This window comes from Budorcas taxicolor, chromosome 8 (genome assembly GCF_023091745.1).
Source record: "Budorcas taxicolor isolate Tak-1 chromosome 8, Takin1.1, whole genome shotgun sequence".
Taxonomy (NCBI): Eukaryota; Metazoa; Chordata; class Mammalia; order Artiodactyla; family Bovidae; genus Budorcas; species Budorcas taxicolor.
In genome coordinates, this window is record NC_068917.1 from 77,494,098 (window position 1) to 77,514,170 (window position 20,073).

General features: G+C 42.7%; 1 protein-coding gene across 2 annotated transcripts; it reads right to left on the reverse strand.

The window, feature by feature from the left end:
- Positions 1-712: 712 nt before the first annotated feature.
- Positions 713-16,564, reverse strand: APTX (aprataxin). Of its 2 annotated transcripts, none has more exons than XM_052645030.1 (8): positions 16,510-16,564; positions 10,453-10,589; positions 9,090-9,136; positions 8,553-8,855; positions 7,890-7,949; positions 6,863-7,089; positions 1,799-1,902; positions 713-921 (listed from the first exon to the last, which is right to left on the reverse strand). In XM_052645030.1, exons 2-8 carry the CDS (start codon positions 10,583-10,585, stop codon positions 767-769), a joined length of 1,029 nt encoding a protein of 342 aa, XP_052500990.1. In that variant the 5' UTR covers positions 10,586-10,589; positions 16,510-16,564; the 3' UTR covers positions 713-766. The 2 variants fall into 2 exon arrangements, with proteins under 2 accessions (XP_052500990.1, XP_052500989.1); XM_052645029.1 differs by having other exon boundaries at positions 15,990-16,540.
- Positions 16,565-20,073: the final 3,509 nt, after the last annotated feature.

Here is a 20,073-nt window from a genome sequence, read left to right on the forward strand (position 1 = left end):
AGCTGAATTCCTGATAGTTTTCAATTACCTAATCAGACAACAGATCCAAGCAGGCCAACCAAGAAGACTTGACCGCTGAAATGGAACAAACATATTGCTGAGTATTTCCTTACCATCCAAGTACTCCTGACATTAGAAGAAAATTCCATCCCTGTACCTTGTCACCAGCCTGTTTGCTCAGAGTAAAGAACTGATAAGACAGGCTTCCTGAGAAAGCAGCATTTAGATGATGGAAAGGAACGAATGGGGACAGAAGAAATAGTCTCCCCTGTGAAAGAGGGAAAGAGAGAGAATATTACAGACCAAATTAGGATCAGAGAACAATCAGTGCCTTCGGGGTAAACAAGAAATCATTATGTCTGGTCTGATAAAATGGCACCACCTACCTCTGAGGAGAGAGAATAAATGTAAAGAACAGGACTTTATAAGCAGCTCTCTGCTTCCGTATCCTGTGTTTGGTCAGTTTGAACAAGGCCTTGCCCCCTATTAGTCAGACCTGACGTGACTCCTGGAGATGGTGGGCCAGGCCTATCCCTGCCACCCTCAGCAAAGAACACACCCATGACAGACCCAAATTCCTAATTCCTTAACTATTTCAGGTCATGCAATATTGTAGCCACTCAGAAATACAACAAGCTTTGTAAAAAAAGAAAAAACACATGTTTTAATTCAAGAAATGAAAGTTCACATGCAATCCAGAACAGGTGCCAGGAATATGCTCTAAACAATCAGGTACACGTGCTGCAGAAGGTCAGGCTCCGCAGAATCACTTGGACCAGTGCTTCCTGAGATGCTCCTTCAGCTGAGGGATGGAAGGCAGCAGCTGCTGGCACTCGTGACAACGGAGGGGCAGCTTCAGGAGCTCAGGCATCCCGTCTCGGACGGTCACTCTGCCAGCCTCTTGCACCATCTCAATCACAGCTGCAAGGGAAAAATGTTCAGAGTCCAGCTACTCTGGAAAGCCAAGATACAAAAATTTTTTTAAAAAAGGAAAACCTGATTCCAAATATGCCAAGTATCCTTAAATCGAGTAAACTTGAGGTTACATTAACTGTTGGGAAAATATGCTTGGTCAGATTCTATATCTGAGCAATGGGTTTCGTTTATTTGATTTTTTAGCAGCACCACACAGCTTGTGAGATCTTAGTTCCCCAACCAGGGACTGAACCCGGGCCCTCAGCAGTGAAAGCATGGAGGTCTAACCACTAGACCACCAGGGAGTTCCCTGAGCAACCTATTTCTGAGATAATTACATTCCTTTAGGATACATTCTAAGCAATCCATGTTACTATGTCAAAGGCTTATTATCACAGGGCTTTATCACTAGTTAGCCCATGGTCATCATTAACATTCCAGCATACTTAAGTTCCACAGTATACACAATGGAAAATTCTTCCTTTCTACATATAGACAGGCTTCCCCTATTAAGTAGCCACTCTTGACAGAAGGCACCCACCAAGCTCCTCCCAGCTGCTGGCAAAAGAAAAAAAACTGTTTAGAGCTTTCAGATCCATGAACTCCAATAATTCTCTGCACAACCTTTTAAGCCCCCCATTGAATTTTTTCTGACTCTGACATAACAGCATTCTACGTCCCCCAAGAAGGCTGCTCACAGCAAAGTGGTAATCCTACTAAAATCCAAATAATCCAGTTTCTGTTAATGGGATTCTCTGTATAGGCCATACAAAGTTGTATGTGAGTTTTCGAAGCCAAGTTATTATTTAGGGAAACAACTGAATTAAGTATAAGAACAGCTGAGAAATTAAAACAAATGTAAAAATTAAACAATATTGTTTACCTTGTGATTCAAGGAAGTAGTCAGTATTGAAAGAATTCCAGTGTTTTTTGTTTTTAAGGCAAGGAGAATCAAAATCCTGGCTGATCACATGGAGGTGTACATGGCTAGTTGAGAGGAAACAAAGATTTACCATCAAAGCTAGCTTAATCACAATGACAAAAAGGAAGAGTATGCAAAATACTGACAGTGTTTCCACTTAACTCCATTCATTCATCTATTCACTTAAGAATATTTACTGCTCATGAAGTACCTACTAGGGCCAAGCATTGTTCTAGCACTGGGAATTTAGCAGTGAACAAAATGCGAAAGGCCTATGTCCTTGTACACTGTAATGAAGGGAGATAAATAATTAATAAGTAAACAAATAAACAATGAAAATTCAAAATGTTACTGCAACAATGCTAAGAAAAAACAAAACAGGGAGATGGGATAGAGTGCCTAGGGGGTAGAAGCTGTCTCTTCAAGTAGCTAGGACATTCACAGAAAGCCTCTCCCAGGCAGAGATTTGAACTGAGAAAGCAAAGATCTGAAAGAGAGTTTCAGGGAGTGGAGAGACCACGTGTTAAGGCCCTGGTATGAAAAAGAGCTTGGTGCAACTGAGTGGCAGAAAGAAAATAACGGCCGGAGTGGCTGGAAGCAAGGAGCAAGCGCTAGGGAGGAGCTGGATCATAACAGGTCTTACAGGTTGACAGAGGGTTTGAATTTTATTCAGATTATACTGCGGAACCACTGAAGGATTTTAACCAGGGGAGTGCCATTATCTGGGCTTCCTAGGTAGTGCTAGTAGTAAAGAACCCGCCTGCCAATGGCAGGAGACATAAGAGATGTGGGTTCGACCCCTGGGTCAGAAAGATCCCCTAGAGGATCTTTCACTCCAGTATTCTTGCCTGGACAATCCCATAGACAGAGGAGCCTGGTAGGCTACAGTCCATAAGGTTGCATAGAGTCGGACACAACTGAAGTGACTTGGCACACACACATGTGCTATCATCTGCTTGATACTTTAAAAAATTACTCTGGCTACTGTGTGGAAAAGGACTGTAGGAAGGGTAAGGATGGATATAGAGAGAAGTTAGGAGGCTGCCACAGCAGTTCAAACCAAAAATAATCATGTTTCAGATAGGAGCTATACAGGTGGAGATGACAAGAAGCAATCCAATTTTAAATATATTTTGGAACAGAACCAACAGGAACAATTAATGGATTAGATGTGGGTTTGGGGAGGTGCCACTTGCTGGGATGAAGAAGCTTAAGGGAAAAACAGGTTTGAGGTAGGAAACCAACAGTTCTCTCTAGGACTTGTTAAACCAAGAAGGATGACTTTCTGTAAAGCTTTGACTCAGAATCAGTAATATTTCACATTCCCCCAATAAATCATCAAAACCAACCAGTACCTTCTGGGAATTTAAAATGGAATACAAGCAGTAACAAATAAACCTAACTATATTACAAATAAAAAGGGAACCACACTGAGGGAGGTCAAGAAGAAAGTAACTAACCTAATTAAGTTTGGAAAACAGTATTTTGACTTGATTCTGTAAAGATAAAAAGAACGCTATACAAATACTGTACTCTAGCTAGTAAATGTCTTTCTCACATGAGTGTGGATAAGCAATTCTGCAACAAATGTTTAAACTGGGAATGAATACATAAATGAATTAACTGTAGCTAATGAGAGCCAAATTTCTCACTACTGGAGAAAGAAATCACAAAAAAGGAAAGGGGAAGACAAGAATGAACCTGTGGAACAGGACTGGATCAGAAGTATCAGCATGAACTCACATTTTTCATACACATGCACAGGTAGGTAGGTAAACAGAGAAATACATAAAGATGTGTATGTATCTGTGTGGGCTGGATTCATGCATCTATTTCCTAGTTCCATCTGCTGAGAGAACCTAGAAGCAAAGACACTCTGGAACCAACCATTTCTCTCTACAGAAACCTCATGATCTAGTCTTGGTTTATGTCATTCTCCAATAAAAGAAACTATGTCTCTTTGGAGAAGTGGTTCATTCCAGAGCTAGAACAGGAAAAATATAAGATAAGCATAGAATACCTTGTTACAAAACGTTAAGGGGCCAGAAAAAAAGGATGTGCTCAAAAAATGTTTGGGGCATGTCAAAGTGATACAGGAACCAACCTAAAGGAATTTCCAATGATCAAGGCTGGAACAATATGAGCAAGAAACTAAACAGAGACAGATTAAATCAAAACCTATATAATAAAATAAATATCCATCAGTCCATACGTGTATTGAATAAATACATAATGGGGGGAAAGGACAACTCTTCCACACAGAAAATTCTGATTAATAAATTAGAAGGAATGAGGGAAACATAAAGTTACCATGAAGTAAACACTACAATAATAACTGTTGCAGGCAAGATCCACCAGTAGATGCTAAAATCACTGGGCGAAAAGTCTGAGGAGAAAAAAATTTAGTAGCATAATCTTAGAACATCTCCCCCCAAGATACTGATCAATTACAAGGGAAAAATAGCAACTTTGAGTAGAAAAACCTGGCAGACACCACCTTAATAAAGTGATCAAGGTGAACATCAGGAGCAACAAACTGTCTCGATCAACATCATGCACTCCTTGATATGACGTACTGAGAAGACACAGTATCATTTCTGGGGTATTTTGGCAAAAAAAAAAAAAAAAAAAACCTCAATCTAATCATGAAAAAACATCAAACAAACTATAATTGAGAGCCATCCCATAAAACAACTAGCCAGTCCTCACCAAAAGTGTCAAGGTCATGAAAACCAGAACAGAAGGAGGAACTGTCACAGATGACAGAGACTAAGGCGAGACAACAAATAAATGCAATGTGGGATCCTGGAGCAGAAAAAAAATGGAAAGAATAATGGCTGAAATTCGAACAAGGTCTAGAGTTTAATTAGTGGTGATATTATGGAAGATCTTTGTTCTGCTTCATACTTTATTTTATATTTTCTAAGTTGAAAATATATTACTTTTACAATAGAAAATATTTGCTACTTTTTCCTTCCTAGGTTTAACTTATTCAAACTTCTAAAGAGTGATCATAAAAGGATATGTGCCTGACAACTTACTGCTCATTTTGCTTCCCACTCACACCAGTCACAGCTCTTGCCTTTAGCATTCTCCTTAGCACCCATTATATGAAAAGGGTGTGGACAGCACGACTGCGGAGAAGGCAATGGCACCCCACTCCAGCACTCTTGCCTGGAAAATCCCATGGACGGAGGAGCCTGGTGGGCCGCAGTCCATGGGGTCGCTAAGAGTCGGACACGAATGAGCGACTTCACTTTCACTTTTATGCATTGGAGAAGGAAATGGCAACCCACTCCAGTGTTCTTGCCTGGAGAATCCCAGGGACGGGGGAGCCTCATGGGCTGCCGTCTATGCGGTCACACAGAGTCGGACACGACTGAAGCGACTTAGCAGCAGCAGCAGCAGCAGCACGACTGCTATGTGAAAAAGGTTCTGTGGTCAAGGGCTGTCATCATGAGGTACGCAGCACTAGGGGAATAGGATCATGCCCTATAGTCGTGAATAAGGTTTTAACAATTTAAGAATATTTTCTAAATGAGATACAACATACTTCCACCCTGAGATCTAGCAATTTCACTTCTAGGTATTTACACAAGAACAAAAAAATGAAGTATATCCATGATACACACAACAACATGCATGAATCTCAAAATCTATTACACTGACCAAAAAAAGCCAGACAGGAAAAGAGTAGACATTGTGTGATTTCATTTATACGACATTCCGGAACAGACAAAACTAATCTATGCCGAAAAAAACGAGAACAGCACTTGGAGGTTAAGGGGAGGATTAAAGGAAAAGGAGCACAAAAGAACTTCCTGGGAGACGACTGAAAAGTTCTGTGTTCTTTATCTTGATCACAGTCATAGTTACATGGCATATACATTTGTCAAGACTGATTAAACTACAGATCTTACTGTGCATTTTATTGGATGTAAATTATGCCTCAATTTAAAACAAAGAGTATGGATGGGGAAAAAATGTAGCACAAAAATTTCATGTGTTAAAGTGGCCAGTAACCTAAGTCACAATTATCCACCTAATAAAATGTAAGGAATGTTGGGTGGTTAAATAAAACAAAAGAAATTGACACATTACAGTATGGTTGAACCTTGATGACACTATCCTAAGTGAAACAAGCCAGCCACAAAACAACGGATACTATATAATTCCATTTACATGAGGTACCTGAAGTGAAAGTGAAGGGTAGTCAAGTTCATGGAAACAGAAAGTAGGATGGTGGTTGCCAGGGGCTGGGGGAAAGGGATCTGAAGGGTAGATGAGAAAGATGAAAAAAAGTTCTAGAAATAGATGGTGGTGATGGTTGCACAACAATGTGAATTTACTTAATGCAACTGAACTGTTAAAATAGTAAATTTTATATTATGTATATTTTACACCCCACCCCCAGAAAAACACCCCAAAATAAAAACTCAGAAATTCCATTAGTTCTCTTATCTTGTTGCTTAACTCAAAAGAATTGGAGATCTGCCTTGCTTGCATTCTTTGAAAAGTATCAATCATTCCTTTCTGAATCCTTCCAGGTATGAACCAAAGGATAACAGTCTCTACACTTTTTTCCTCATTTTATCTTAAATCTGAGATCTAAGCTGTCATGAAAGAAGTCAGTGATGCTTGTCTCCTTCAAAGCAATGGTCCCTAATCATTTAGAGGTTATTGATACTTCTGAAAAATCTGATAAAAGTCACTTTATTACCATCAGGTGACAGTTCTTCACTGAAGGTAATAAAGCTGCTTCATCTGGTTTGTCAGTTAGGCTCTCAGAGTTTACATTTGAGAAGAACAAAGAACTGTATGTTATCAAATTATAAGCAGAAGTAGGAACTCCAGGGTTGCAAGCAAGTCAGGCAAAAGCATTCAAGTTTCAGCCCACCTGCCTTGGAAACACCCCACCCAATCCCCTGAACCTCAGGGTGACCAGCACACTCAGCAGACCCAGGCTGAATTCATTTGTCCGCTGAGATGGAAACAGAACACACCAGCACTCCCCACAAGGTTTACCTCATGCTGGGAATGGCATGGTAGCCCAATCGGAAGCGGAGTTTGCTGGACCCAGCGAAGTCAGCGATCACTTTTTCCCCAACAGCGTGCATGTGTCTGAGCAGCTCAAGATGTTCTCTGGTCACAGCCTTCAGACTGGAAATGGAGGCCCAAGGTAAGACCAGCCAGTGGAAACGAGCCTTGGGGTATTTATCCTTTATCACCACCACCTGCTCATCTTTGTAAACCTAGCAGAGGGGCACAAGAGAAGGAAACAGACGTCAATTGGACATCTTGTGTGTGCCAGTACGGTCAGGTTCACTAACGTACTTAATTCCTGCCACGATCCTGTGAAGAAGGTCTTAGGATCCCAATGTTGACAGATGAGAGCACAGAGACTCAGATAAGCTGTGTCATGTGCCAGGTCACATAGTCACCAAGTGGGAAGTCTAGAATGCCAACACAGACCTAGCCGACTCCTGTCTGTGTTTTCAGCCACCACAACAAAGAGAGCACAGAAAAGAGGCACACTGCAAAACAGCTGCTGAGGAACTGATGCAAAGCCCCCAGGTCTGAATTCAAATGCACTCTTCTTCACTCTAGCCCAGCAGACCACACAACTCACACACGTGTTCCAAGAAGCCCTATCAGATCTTGCCCCCTGTCATCCCAGGATGTAATTTAAGAACTCAGACCCCTCCCAGGATGATGGCTATTAATCCCAGGGCAGCCATAACTACAGTCACCACACAGTAACTGACACTTTGTCGAAAGGGACCACACTAAGTTTAACACAACATCCCATAATAGTGCCCAGAAGTTTAGGAGGAACAATGCAGAGAAGATACTCATTTGAAAAACTTAGCTTTCTCTCTAAAGAATTCCAGTTGTAACAATGAGAAAAGCCACTTGATCTCACAAAATAGCCTAATAAAACAAATCCCATTCAGAAGGACTGATCTCCTTTGATTTCATTTGTAGCTATGACCTCTGTGGAGTGATCATTTACAATGTGAAAAGTATTTTGATGCCAAAATTTTATTCTGACCTGCATTTTGGGGTCCTCCATAGAAATCTTCAAGCCTTGACTCCAGTGGCCCAAGGATTCCTAAAACAAACAAAAAAAGACAGTGTAAACTGCAAACAAGATGGCTAAATTTGGCATTAGTTAACACTGGATGTCAGCAAAGTCCAACCAAACTTGGAAATAGGTCAGTCTTTAAGAATTAAATTAATCTCTTTACTTCAGTCTTTTCCTTTATAAACCATAAGCTATTCCCATTCTCTTCCCATATTCAGAGCTGCATGTCTAGACAGAAGCTGGACACACCAGAGTGAATTGCATCTTCTTTCCCCTCTTCCACTTCATCTACAGCCTAAGTTTCCACTTTGACATCAGGATGTGAATCACGGGATCTATGAACAGTGTTGCAATGTTAACCTAGTATAGAGAGACAGATGACTGACCTATTTTAGTAGCTCAATGTGAAGCACACTGCCATTATCACCCTACCTTCAAGTGGCTTACCTCAGGAATTCAAGAGAAAAGTACACAAAGGGATATTCATCCCAGTGACTGGTGACATAAACAAGTGACTCTCTCATCATAATAATCCTTCACGCGTGTCTGGGCTTGACTGCGTACAAAACAATTAAGCAACATTACATTTTATGTACTCTCCATGCCACCTATCCAGCCCTCTTCCCTCACCTTTTTGGCGGATGCATCTTTCTCCTTCTTTGGAGGCACAGAGTGCTGGCGAGGGTTGCTCCCAGGTTCCAGTCCTGTGCTGGGCTCAGCTTCCGGGGAAGCACCCCTTTCTGTAGGATCACTATTGCCTGACCTCTTTCTCTTCCTGTGTGTCCCCAGGCCAGGACTCTTTGCCTCTTCCTCAAACTCTATAATATACGGATAAAGTTCATTCACCAGGTAGAGGACCTGGCCAGGCTGCAGCTTCACCTCCTGGTCCTTCCCAATTATGACTGAGTCAATGCTGGTGGGATTGACCCCTACCTATGGAATAATCAGAAAATAATTATAATAGCACTAACATCATTAGTAATACAGCTACTCCTATGTTCACCACTTGCTACATGCCCAGTACTATGCTTAATATTCACTTCTGTAATTCTGCCACTTCCACACGTGACCAAGGAGCCTTTATTGGCTGGCACAGACACACTAAAGTCAACAGAGTAAGACAATCATCAAGTACAACATGGAAATCCAAGATACAAATAGACATACCTGCTTTACCTTGACATATCCTTTGTTACACTCTGCTTTCAACTGTACTGAAAGAGATTGAAAAAAGGTAAACCCAAATGCCATGAAGAACCAGAAACTTGTTCCTATTATCCCTACAAGACAATGAAGCCTCCCTCTAGGAAGCAATGTGACAAGGGTTTCCTCAAAGACCCATAAGCAAAATCATTCATTATTCAGGGGACTAGGGCTCCAGGTCCTTCCATACAGTACCCAAAAGTGTACATGCTCCCTCAAGCACTGCTAGTATCTCTATAAGGCAGAGTCACTGAATCCTCACAAGTCTCCCTAATTCAGAGCCCTTGACCCACTCAGGGTCATGGGCTCTGAAATCAGGGAATGGAACCCAATTTCCTCACAAGCTCTTATAGCTCAGGATCAAATCAGACTTCTCCCATTACATGACACGATCAGAAACCTTCAACAGAGAAAGAGGTAAACAATACATTCCTGGGAAACTGAAGTTCAGCTGGCCTTGGGTAGGAGGACTGCAGAGACTATTCTAGAAAGAGGACTGCTGGGACAGAACAGTCTGAGCATGTGTGGGAAGAAGTAACACCAAACATTTGGGTTCAGATACGTGAACAAAAAAATTCTGGCAAGAGACAGGGAGCAAAGGAGAGACATCCTAGCTTCTCTCCAGGGAGGACAGGCAGCGGATGGGCTGACATACACACCCCTACAGCTGCTGTTGTGACAAGGGGGACAGAGAGCAAGAAGCGGTATCTTTTGCCCATTTATATTAACATGTGGGGAAAACTAGAATCACTGCTGCAGGCTCCAAGTCTCAAGAATCCCTGTCATGGGGAACACACTGCAGGGGGAGACCTGGTAGCAGTGAGCACGTCTGGAGTTTACAGGTTAAAAAAAAAAAATGAGGGACACGGTAAAGATTCTTCCTAAGGACTTTCATTAAATTCCAGAAAAGACATTCCAAGAGCCAGGTGCCATCATCTTTTAAAGACAGCTCCCTCTGTGTATGGCGAAGTGTAAAGGATGAAACCATCACTTCTCAGACATGGTTTCAACCTGGAAATCCCAGAATTCAGCTGTCTCCCTGCCCAACGAGGAACGTCCCTGGGCAAAGCGGAGCAAGGACTCAGCTCCACCACCCCATAGGACAGGATGGAACCTGCCTGCTCCCAACACTGAATATGAACCCACTTTCAGAGGATGGAATCAGGAGTGCACAGAGCCCTGTCATCAGCCAAAAGAGCTCAGTTGCTGAGTTTTGATTTGGCACAGAAAAGGTTTTCATCAGTAGCATTCAGGAAAAGTGCACCTTTGATTATCACTATCTGAAGGAACCAAACACGATACTCTCCACAATCCTGTGACCAATTACCTTGCTGTCGAGAACACTTCTTGTCGGCGATTTTGGTCTCTGGGCTGCGCCCAACCATGACTGCTTCCAAATGTGGAAGTTTGATTCGCTGGTGCCGGTTGTCCTGTCTCACCAACCAGCACACCCGCATCATTATTCTGAGTGACAAAACACAAGAGAAGCCCTGGAAAAACTAGTACATGTCCTCCAGGGCCGCACCCCAGCACCGCCACATATGCCATTTACCAGCTGCTCATTCTCGAGGCAAGTGGCTTCACCTCCCTAGTCTGAATTTCCTCACCTATAAAATGTGATAATAACAGGACTCATGAAGGTGTCGTGAGGATTAAAGAAGATAAAGTGGGTAAAATATTTACTTCTGTGCGTGAATCATGTTATGCAATCAAATATTTGTTATGTTTATTGATATACTCTACATGCTGGACATTAAGCTACCTGCTGAGAATTAAAGAATGATGAAACACTGTCCCTATCCTTCAGGAACCTAGAGTACAACGGGGCAGACTCATATACCAATTATTACAACATAATGCAATGCCTACTGTAAGGAAGTAGCCATATGGCCTTGGCCCTTGGAAAGGAATGACTGACTCCTGTAGGGAGTATCAAAAAAAGGCTTCATGAGGAAGGTATATTTACACTTGGTTTTAAAGGACAAGCAGTTTGCCTGACAGAGAACTGAGGACATAAGAACAGAGGATGTTCTCCACAGGCATCAAGGTTTCTAGTCCTTAACTGTCATAACATACAGATGTTGGAACAATACATTGTACTGCCATCTGCCAGAAGATTGTCATAATAAATATACAAACCTACTATTGCTAAAGTGTGATTACAGCACCTTTATTCAATACACAACTTGCACTGACACTACTATAGGTGCTGATACTTTTGCAAAAGAACTTTCATGGTCACACAGAGTTATCAGTAGAAGAGGAAGAGAAGAAATCTGGGAGAGGGAAGAGGCCTGAACAAAGAGGATGATGAGGAAAAAGCCAGGAAAAACTGTGAAGGTGACTTACTCCTGACTGCACTTGGGAATAACAAGGGAGACACCAACCAAGATGTTTAATTTGGAAATATTCATTAACCAAAATGAGGAATACACAGAAGACCTAATTTGGAGTTAAAAGATAAGTGAAGAAAGGATGATTTCAGATTGAAACACAGTTAGATTAAGTTGTCTGTGGAAGATGCTAGAGTCATGCTGGGATATACAGTATAAAGCTCAAAGAGGGGACAGGACTTGGGGGATAACTTTTTTTTGAGACTACCAAGTGTTTTATTTGGAGTCAGGAATTGCAATTTGGGAGACATAGTTTCAAGTAAACCTGAAAGTGTTTCAAGGAAGAGAAAGAATGAGAGGCTTGTAAAAGCAAAGGTTGTTAAAGCTGTAATTATGACCAGCTCTGACACAGAAAGGAAATATTTGCCTTTAATTGAATGTATGTATTTGCGAGACATCAATATGTCATAGAACTTAGGATGAAAGAAGAGGATGAGATCACCCAGGGGGGCAGAGCACGGAACTGAGAGGGACAGGACTAGGTCTCTGGGACGCTTCCCTCAGTTCCAGAAGCTTACCAGTGCTCAAGCCTCTAATGTCCTCTATCCGAAAAATGCCTCTTGCAGGCAAAGCAGCACTTAATCAGCCCCTCTGCACAAGCTTTGTATCCAAAGGGAAGGGAAAAGAAACCATATTTTTAAACATTGGAGTTTCATTACTATTTACAAAGATAGGATAATGCGAGTCAGAGTGAGCAAATGAGGGCTGAGGACATGCAGTCACAGAAACTGGATCAGTCAGGGAAGGCTTCGGAAACTGTGCAGTTGAAAAGGTCAAGAGCCAAGGGGACCGACAAGGAAGAAAAGGAGGGGGAGTGGACATTCCATTTCAAAAAGTACAAGTGACAGTACAGATTTCAATAGTGACAAGGCACGGGTGAGGGGTGAGCAGCAGACCTTAGTTGGTTGACCCAGAGGAACTGCCCCAGAGAATCACCAAAAAAAGGCAAAGGTGTTGAAAGAACAGTAACTAGGCCATGAGATTTAACAATCCATAGGAGACCACCGCCAGGGTCTGAGTTGCACAGCAAGGTGAAATGACACTGTGTAGGCAGGCTGGAGTGGAGAAATCTAGAGTCAGCGATCATCAGGAGGCTGTTAATATAATGTGGGCCAGTGTTAGGTCTAAGAGGCAGCTCCTCTGTGAAGAAGCTGATGCACGAGCATGAAGAGTCAGCTGTAAATCTAAAATCCTTCACCCAGAGCATCAAGTGACGATGGTGCTACAGGCAAACCCCACTTTTAAATGCTATGTGCTCAGAGGGATCTGTTTGCACTTGATGAAAACTGAAGAATGAACAATGAAGCATGTTTTCATTAAGCATTGGGAAATAAGTCATGTGGTGACTGACGACTCGCAGGAATAATAAAACGAGCCTGGAGAGAGAATACCTGAAGAGCAAGGACAGGAGGGAATCCAACGGGCAGCTGAGAGCACGGCTGACTTTTGCAGGATAAGAGGAACTCCTCCTCCTGCCCTACACACACACTCAGGTGCTTCAGTCTCCCTAAAGTTCTGACGTTATAATGCTCCCATTTACTACTCCTTGAGAGGCTGAAGCAGTGACGACACAACGCTTATATAACTAACCTTAAGCAGTATCTTGGTCCATTTCAGCCTACAGTTTCAACTTCTAGGAATGAAGTATTTTAGAATATGGGGAGCACAGAAAGATGGCTGTTCCTGAACTGTCAATATAACCCATCCAGTAAAACCCCATAAACTGCCAGCTCTATGACAGCAAAAGCCTCATCGTACTGTATGATGCAGGTATAATACATCATACCTGCCTTCGAGATGCTCAGAGTCTTGTGGAGGACAGAGATTCAAAAACAAATGCAACAAATGTGAAAAGTATAATGACTGGTCCATGCAAAGGGTCAGAGAAGGCAATGGCAAACCACTCCAGTACTCTTGCCTGGAAAATCACATGGACGGAGGAGCCTGGTAAGCTGCAGTCCATGGGGTCGCTAAGAGTTGGACATGACTGAGCCTCTTCACTTTCACTTTCATGCATTGGAGAAGGAAATGGCAACCCACTCCAGTGTTCTTGCCTGGAGAATCCCAGGGATGGGGGAGCCTGGTGGGCTGCCATCTATGGGGTCGTACAGAGTCAGACATGACTGAAGCAACTTAGCAGCAGCAGCAGCATGCAAAAGGTGTTGTGGGAGCACAAAGCTGGAATACCCAACCTAGCCTTGGAGAAAGGTGTCAAGGAAGGTTTCCTATAAGAGATGGGCCTAAACTGAGACTTCTATATGAACTGGTTAGTTAGGTGAAAGTGGGCAGCCTAATTAGCTGAGGAGCAGGAAGTGGAGGAAGGAATTGAAGAGAAGATTCCAGTCAAAAGGAACAGAACAGTGCACACGCATGAAGAAGCAGTTCAGGGTTGCTGCAACCTAAAGTATGAGGTCAATAAGAGGCTGGAGATGCAGGCAGGTCCAGATGAAGCAAAGCCCTGGGTGATGGGCTGAGAAGCTCAAACTTTAGAAGCTCTAATGGATTTTGCAATTTAATAAACAATAAATATTTGCTTAATGAAAGAAAAGATAGGGTGAATGAAACGACAGATCTTTAAATATTATTAAGCAGGACTTTGACTCAGATTTGTTTTCAAGGATCATTTGGGGCAGGATGGTAGGTAGTGTAAAGAATAGTTATGCAGGGAATTGATCTAGAGACAGGGAAACCAGTTAGAAGGCCATCATGTTTCAGGCGAAAGAAGGTTCAAAGTAAGACATTAATACAGACAAAAAAAGAACACAGATATAAGAAATACTTAGAGGGTAAAATCAACAAGACAGTGATGGATGTGCTAAGATTAAGTACAGAGAAGACAATATTTGAACAGTCTGTGGGACTAGCAAGCAGAGGTATCCAGCAGGGTAGCCAGAGGTGAGAATGAAACTCAGCAGAGGTCTAAGCTGACACTTTAATTTGGGAGCATACAGGAAGGAGTTAAAGCCATGCTAGTTGACGTGCTCATTCAAGAAGTGTGTACAGCATAAAAAGAACAGTGGGCCAAAGTCACAAGCCTTGGAAACACCCAACATTTTAGACAAGGAGGGAAGACCATCCACAGGAGAAATTACTGGTGAGGGAAGCACTCGGGGGGAAAAAAGCTAAAATGTAAGCTCTTCAAGGGAAGGAGGCACTTTGACATGTTCATCTGTATATCACAATAAATGTTTATTGAATAAATCAGCTTAGTGTACTGTCGTGAAAAGCAAAGGAGTAAAGAGTAAAAAGTATCACCACGTTTGCAGCAGAAGGATCCAGTAACGATCGGAAGTGTTAGTCGCTCAGTCATGTTCGACTCTTTGTGACCCTACTGTGACCCACCAGCCTCCTCTATCCATGGAATTCTCCAAGCAAGAATACTGAAATGGGCTGCCATTCCCTTCTCCAGGGGATCTTTCCAACCCAGTGATCGAACCCTGGTTTCCTGCACTGCAGGCAGATTCTTTAGCGTCTGAGCCACTAGCGAAGCATAATGATTAAAGAATGTATATTTGGTTTGATAATAAGTCACTAGTGACTACTGTATAAAATTTTAAGCGAATAATAGATCTGAAAGCTAGACCGCAGAAAGGAATGAGAGGTGAGGAATTGGATACAGAATTTACAATACTCTTTAAAAAGCCTGGATAAGGAGCAGAGAGTTACTGTATGTGAGCTAAAGATGGATCACCAGGAACTTTTTCTTTCTGGTTTGGGGGATAAGGAGCAGGGATCTGAGTAACCTAACCTTGTTTATACATGACTGGGACATAGACAAGGGAAGAAAAGACAAATGAAAGCCAGGTTTCATGGGTGAAAATATAAAAGAAAGGTCAGAAGCAAAGGTAAAGAAATATGTTTTGATCAAGAGACAGATCATCCTCTGATACTGAAGGAAAGGTATAGATAGGTGGTATCAACTTTGATAAGTGTATGAAAAGAAAGCAAGGGTAGAAATTTGAGGGAAAGCACATCGGATGAACTCAAATTTTCTCCCTAAAATAGCAGATAACAACAAAGTAAGGTGTCTGGGCAGTTGAGAATCAGCTGAAGACAATCAATATAAATTAGTGGACAACATCCAGACCTCTGAAATCCAACTGCTCACGTGCAAATCTTCCCTCCACCACTACTCACTGCATAATTTGAGGCCAGTTATTTAAACTAAGACTTCATTTTTTTCAGCTGGAAAACGATATTAATTATGGCTCTACACCACACTGTTGTCACAAGGGCTAAATTAAGATGTAAAAAGTTCAGCATCTGGCAAAAAACCAGCATTCAACATCATTACCACTCTCGTTAATAGTGAAGAATAGGCGCTATAAGGAAATGTTAAAAGATCATCCAACAACACTGCTTGCAGCGAAGGTGACAGGGCACAAATGTTCTGTCTCCCTGAACAGAGTAGTCCTGTCCTCAGTGTTCTAATGGCTCCCGATATATATCAAATTCTCAAAAGGCTCCAAACCTGGACCACATTAATTCCACATGGAAATTATAGCCTTGATTTGTTGAACCGCTATCATTGGTCTGCATGAGAAAAGGCTTGATTCTTCTGGTCTTCCTACAAGGCCAGCTGTGGATGCTGTGAAGGGCCCTCAAATTCTTCTCAAGGAGCGTTTCTGCAGAAAACCAAGTCCCTCCTGACAGGCTGCGAAGCCTCCTTGGGTCAGACAGTGCCCACTCTCTAGTCTTTTTTCTGCTTGTGCTCTGACTAAGCTAGGTTCAGGTGTCAGGCGCATCGGTGAACCAACGCGAAGTGCAGTGGAGACCAACACAAGCGCCGCCAGCCGCTGAAACACGGCAGGAGGGAAATGGGCAGCCCTGGGCCTTAGAGCCCGAGGATGGAGCAACGCCTGCTTGCCTGCCGGGAAAGAGCCGTGAGAGCGTTATTCAGGGAACATTACTCTGGGGTAGAGGCGGACTCGAAGCCCACACTCACGGCTCTCAATACGGCAGGAGACGAGGTAGGCCGACAACCGCCTTACCTCCAGACGGCTGAGGCCAACAAGCTCACGTTACTCCTTCACTTCCGGCGCTGAGGGATGACGTTGAAAGACAAACTGGAGCGCAACCTGTGACGTTTCCAGTGCCTGTCGGAAGACTGACTGAGGATCTCGCTAGATGCCCGGATGGGGAAGTGCCCGCCCCATTCGGTTCCGAACTGGGCAAAAGTCCAAGTTTGGTTCCTGGCAGTTAACCAAAAAACGACGAATTCTCTCAGTTCCCCTCTATCCGAGAGCCGCTCCCCAGTCACCACCTCTTAATCTCTGAATTGGGAGACACTTCAGGCAGCTATCCTCTCGGTGGCCGCTTCTAGGCAGCCATGCAGCATCTTGATTTTCCCTTTCCCTTCATAGGGAAAAGCTCCGGAGAAAGCAATGGCACCCCACTCCAGTACTCTTGCCTGGAAAATCCATGGACGGAGGAGCCTGGTAGGCTGCAGTCCATGGGGTTGCTAAGAGTCAGAGATGACTGAGCGACTTCACTTTCACTTTTCACTTTCATGCATTGGCGAAGGAAATGGCAACCCACTCCAGTATTCTTGCCTGGAGAATCTCAGGGACGGGGGAGCCTGGTGGGCTGCCGTCTATGGGGTCGCACAGAGTCGGACACGACTGAAGCGACTCAGCAGCAGCAGCAGCAGCAATAAGGAAAAGCTCACTACTTTTAAAGCCACCGTTTCCGCTGTAGACAGTACCTGCTTGTGGCATTGTTTTCCCGCACGCTTTCGAAGCTACAATCGGCTTTCTCTTTTTCTGAGTGAAAAAGGTCTGAAGGGGCCAGAAGTGGAAAAACCTAAGATTTTTTTAATGCTGTCTTCACTGAATGAACTGGCTGAGGGGCTGTCAGGGAGGAGAATAGCAGGATGTTGGAATGAGATGTTTACTGATTTTTATGACAGTTCCAGGATGTTCCCTAAGTCATGAACTGCAAGAATTCGAAGGCATTCTGGCAGATGGAAAAACTGTGTCTCTTTTCTAATATCGTTTCCTTACATAGAGATTTAGGACTTCCCTGGTGACTCAGGCAGTAAAGCATCTGTCCACAAGGCGGGAGACGTAGGATGAAGATATCAGCTATCAAAACAGAATAGGAGGATCTTCCAGGAAACAAGGGAGAGCTGCCCTTGTTGGCAGAAAAGATGCAGGTTTATATTAAGGTCACACCAGGAAGTGCGGGAGCACAAGGAGCAGCTCCGTGGCTGCACAGGCCTCATGGCAGTGGAATGTGGTTCACACTGTCCCAGGTAAAGAGAGGCTGTTGTGGTGACCCGACCAGTCTTGTTTTTCCCTCAGAATTAAGCACTTTCCAAGCATCACAGTGGTAAAGAATCTGTCCGCCAATGCAGAAGACGCAATTTTGATCCCTGGTTGGGAAGATCCCCTGGAGAAGGAAATGGCAACCCACCCCAGTAATCTTGCTTGGAAAATCCCATGGACAGAGGAGCCTGGCGGGCTATAGTCCTTGGGGTAGAAAAGAGTTGAGCATGACTGAGCACCACACTCACACACAGAATTAAGCTTCTCTTAGCCTCTGCTTCTATAAATACCTGACCTGCCTATGTGTGTCTGGCATTCAAAATTGGATTGAATTATTCTAATTGGTCATTCAACATATATTGTGCAAAAATGTCCAACCTATTAGGTCTAGCCCTTTCTCTATAGCATAGTACTGGCCCAGGAAATGCACAGCTTAAGGGTATTGAGGGGGGGCACTTAAAATTTTCAAGGAATCCAGAACCAAAGATTTCACAAACACATATATAGAAAATTAATAGCGAATAAGCCTGTGGTATTACCTAATGCGTGTGCTGCGTGTGTGCTGGGCTTCCCAGGTGGCACTAGTGATAAAGAACCAGCCTGCCAATGCAGGAGATGGTTGGATCCCTGGGTAGGGAAGATCCCCTGGAGAAAGGCATGGCAACCCACTCCAGATTATCTAATGCAGTAGCCCTAAAAGTGTAATCATTGAATCAGCAGCAGTAGCCTCAAAACACTTAGGAACTTATTAGAAATGCAAATCCAGTTCTCACACTAGGCTTACTGACTTAGAAACTGCTGGCAGGGCCCAGCAATATGTTTAACAAGTCCAGCAGGTTTTCCTAATAGGTGCTTAAATTCGAAATTCACTGATGGAAGGCAAAAGCGTCAAACCATCACTTCAGTCACTCAGTTGTGTCCGACTCTGTGACCCCATGGACTACAGCATGCCATAACCCGTGATAAGTGTGTTTTGTTAGTATGCTCAAGGCTTTGAGGTTTTTTTCTTTTTTTATAAAATTTTTTCGATTTTTACTTGTGGTAAAATACAAATAACATAAAACTCACCCTTAACCACTTTTAAGTAGTATACAGTTCAGTAGTGTTAAGAATATCCTTAATCTGCCCCTCGTGGTCCAGTGAATACGACTCTGAGCTTGCAATGCGGGGAACGCGAGTTGGGAAACTAAGATTCCACGAGTTGCATGGTGCAGCCAAAAAAAAAATTTTTTTTTAAAGAACATTCACATTGTAATGAAATCTATTTCTAGAACTTTTTAATCTTGCAAAACCGGAATTCAAACAACTCCCTAGTTCCTCCTACCCCTGCCCCTGGAAGCCACCATTCTGCTTTCAGTTTCCCTGAGTCTGACTACTCCACATACCTCATATAAGTGAAATCATACAGTATTTGTCTTTTTGTGACTGGCTTACTTCTTAGCATAATGTTCTCAAAGTTAATTCACTTGTGTCAAAACTTCATTTCAAGGCTAAAAACCATTCCATTGCATGCATACACTACACTATTCCTCTGCTTCCACCTTTTGGCTATCAGGAATAACGCTGCTATAAACATCTTACACAAATATCTCTTTGAGATCCTGCCTTTAGATCTTTTGGCTATATACCCAAAAGTGGGACTGCAGACTCATAATTCTGTTTTTAATATTTTAAGGAACCACCTGTTTTCCATAGTGGCTGCACCATTTTGCATTCCCACCAACAGAGCACAAGGTTTCCAATTTCTCCACATTCTTGGCAATGCTTGTATTTTCTGATTTGGGTTTTTGGATGTGAGGGGAGGTAATAACTCACTATGGCTTTGATTTTGCATTTCTCTAGTGATCAGTGATGTTGAGCAACTTTCCATGTTTGTTGGCCATTTGTATATCTTCTTTGGGGAAATGTCTGTTGAAGTCTTTTGCCCAATTTTTAATCATGTTATTTTGTTGTTGTTGCATTGTAGAAGTACTTTTAATCTTCTGGATGTTAACCCCTTATCAGATATATGACTTAGAGATATATTTTCCCATTTCATAGGTTGCCTTTTCACTCTTGTCAACTGTGCCCTGCACAGAAGTTTTTAAGTTTGATGCAGTCCATTGTATCTATTTTTACTCTTGCCATCTGTGCTTTTGGAATTATAGCAAAGAAATTATTAGAAACTTTTCCCCTGTGTATTACAGTTTTAGGCCTTATATTTAGGTCTTTGATCCATTTTGAGTTCATTTTTAAATTTTATTTATTTTTAATTGGGGGATAATTGCTTTACAATGTTGTCATACATCA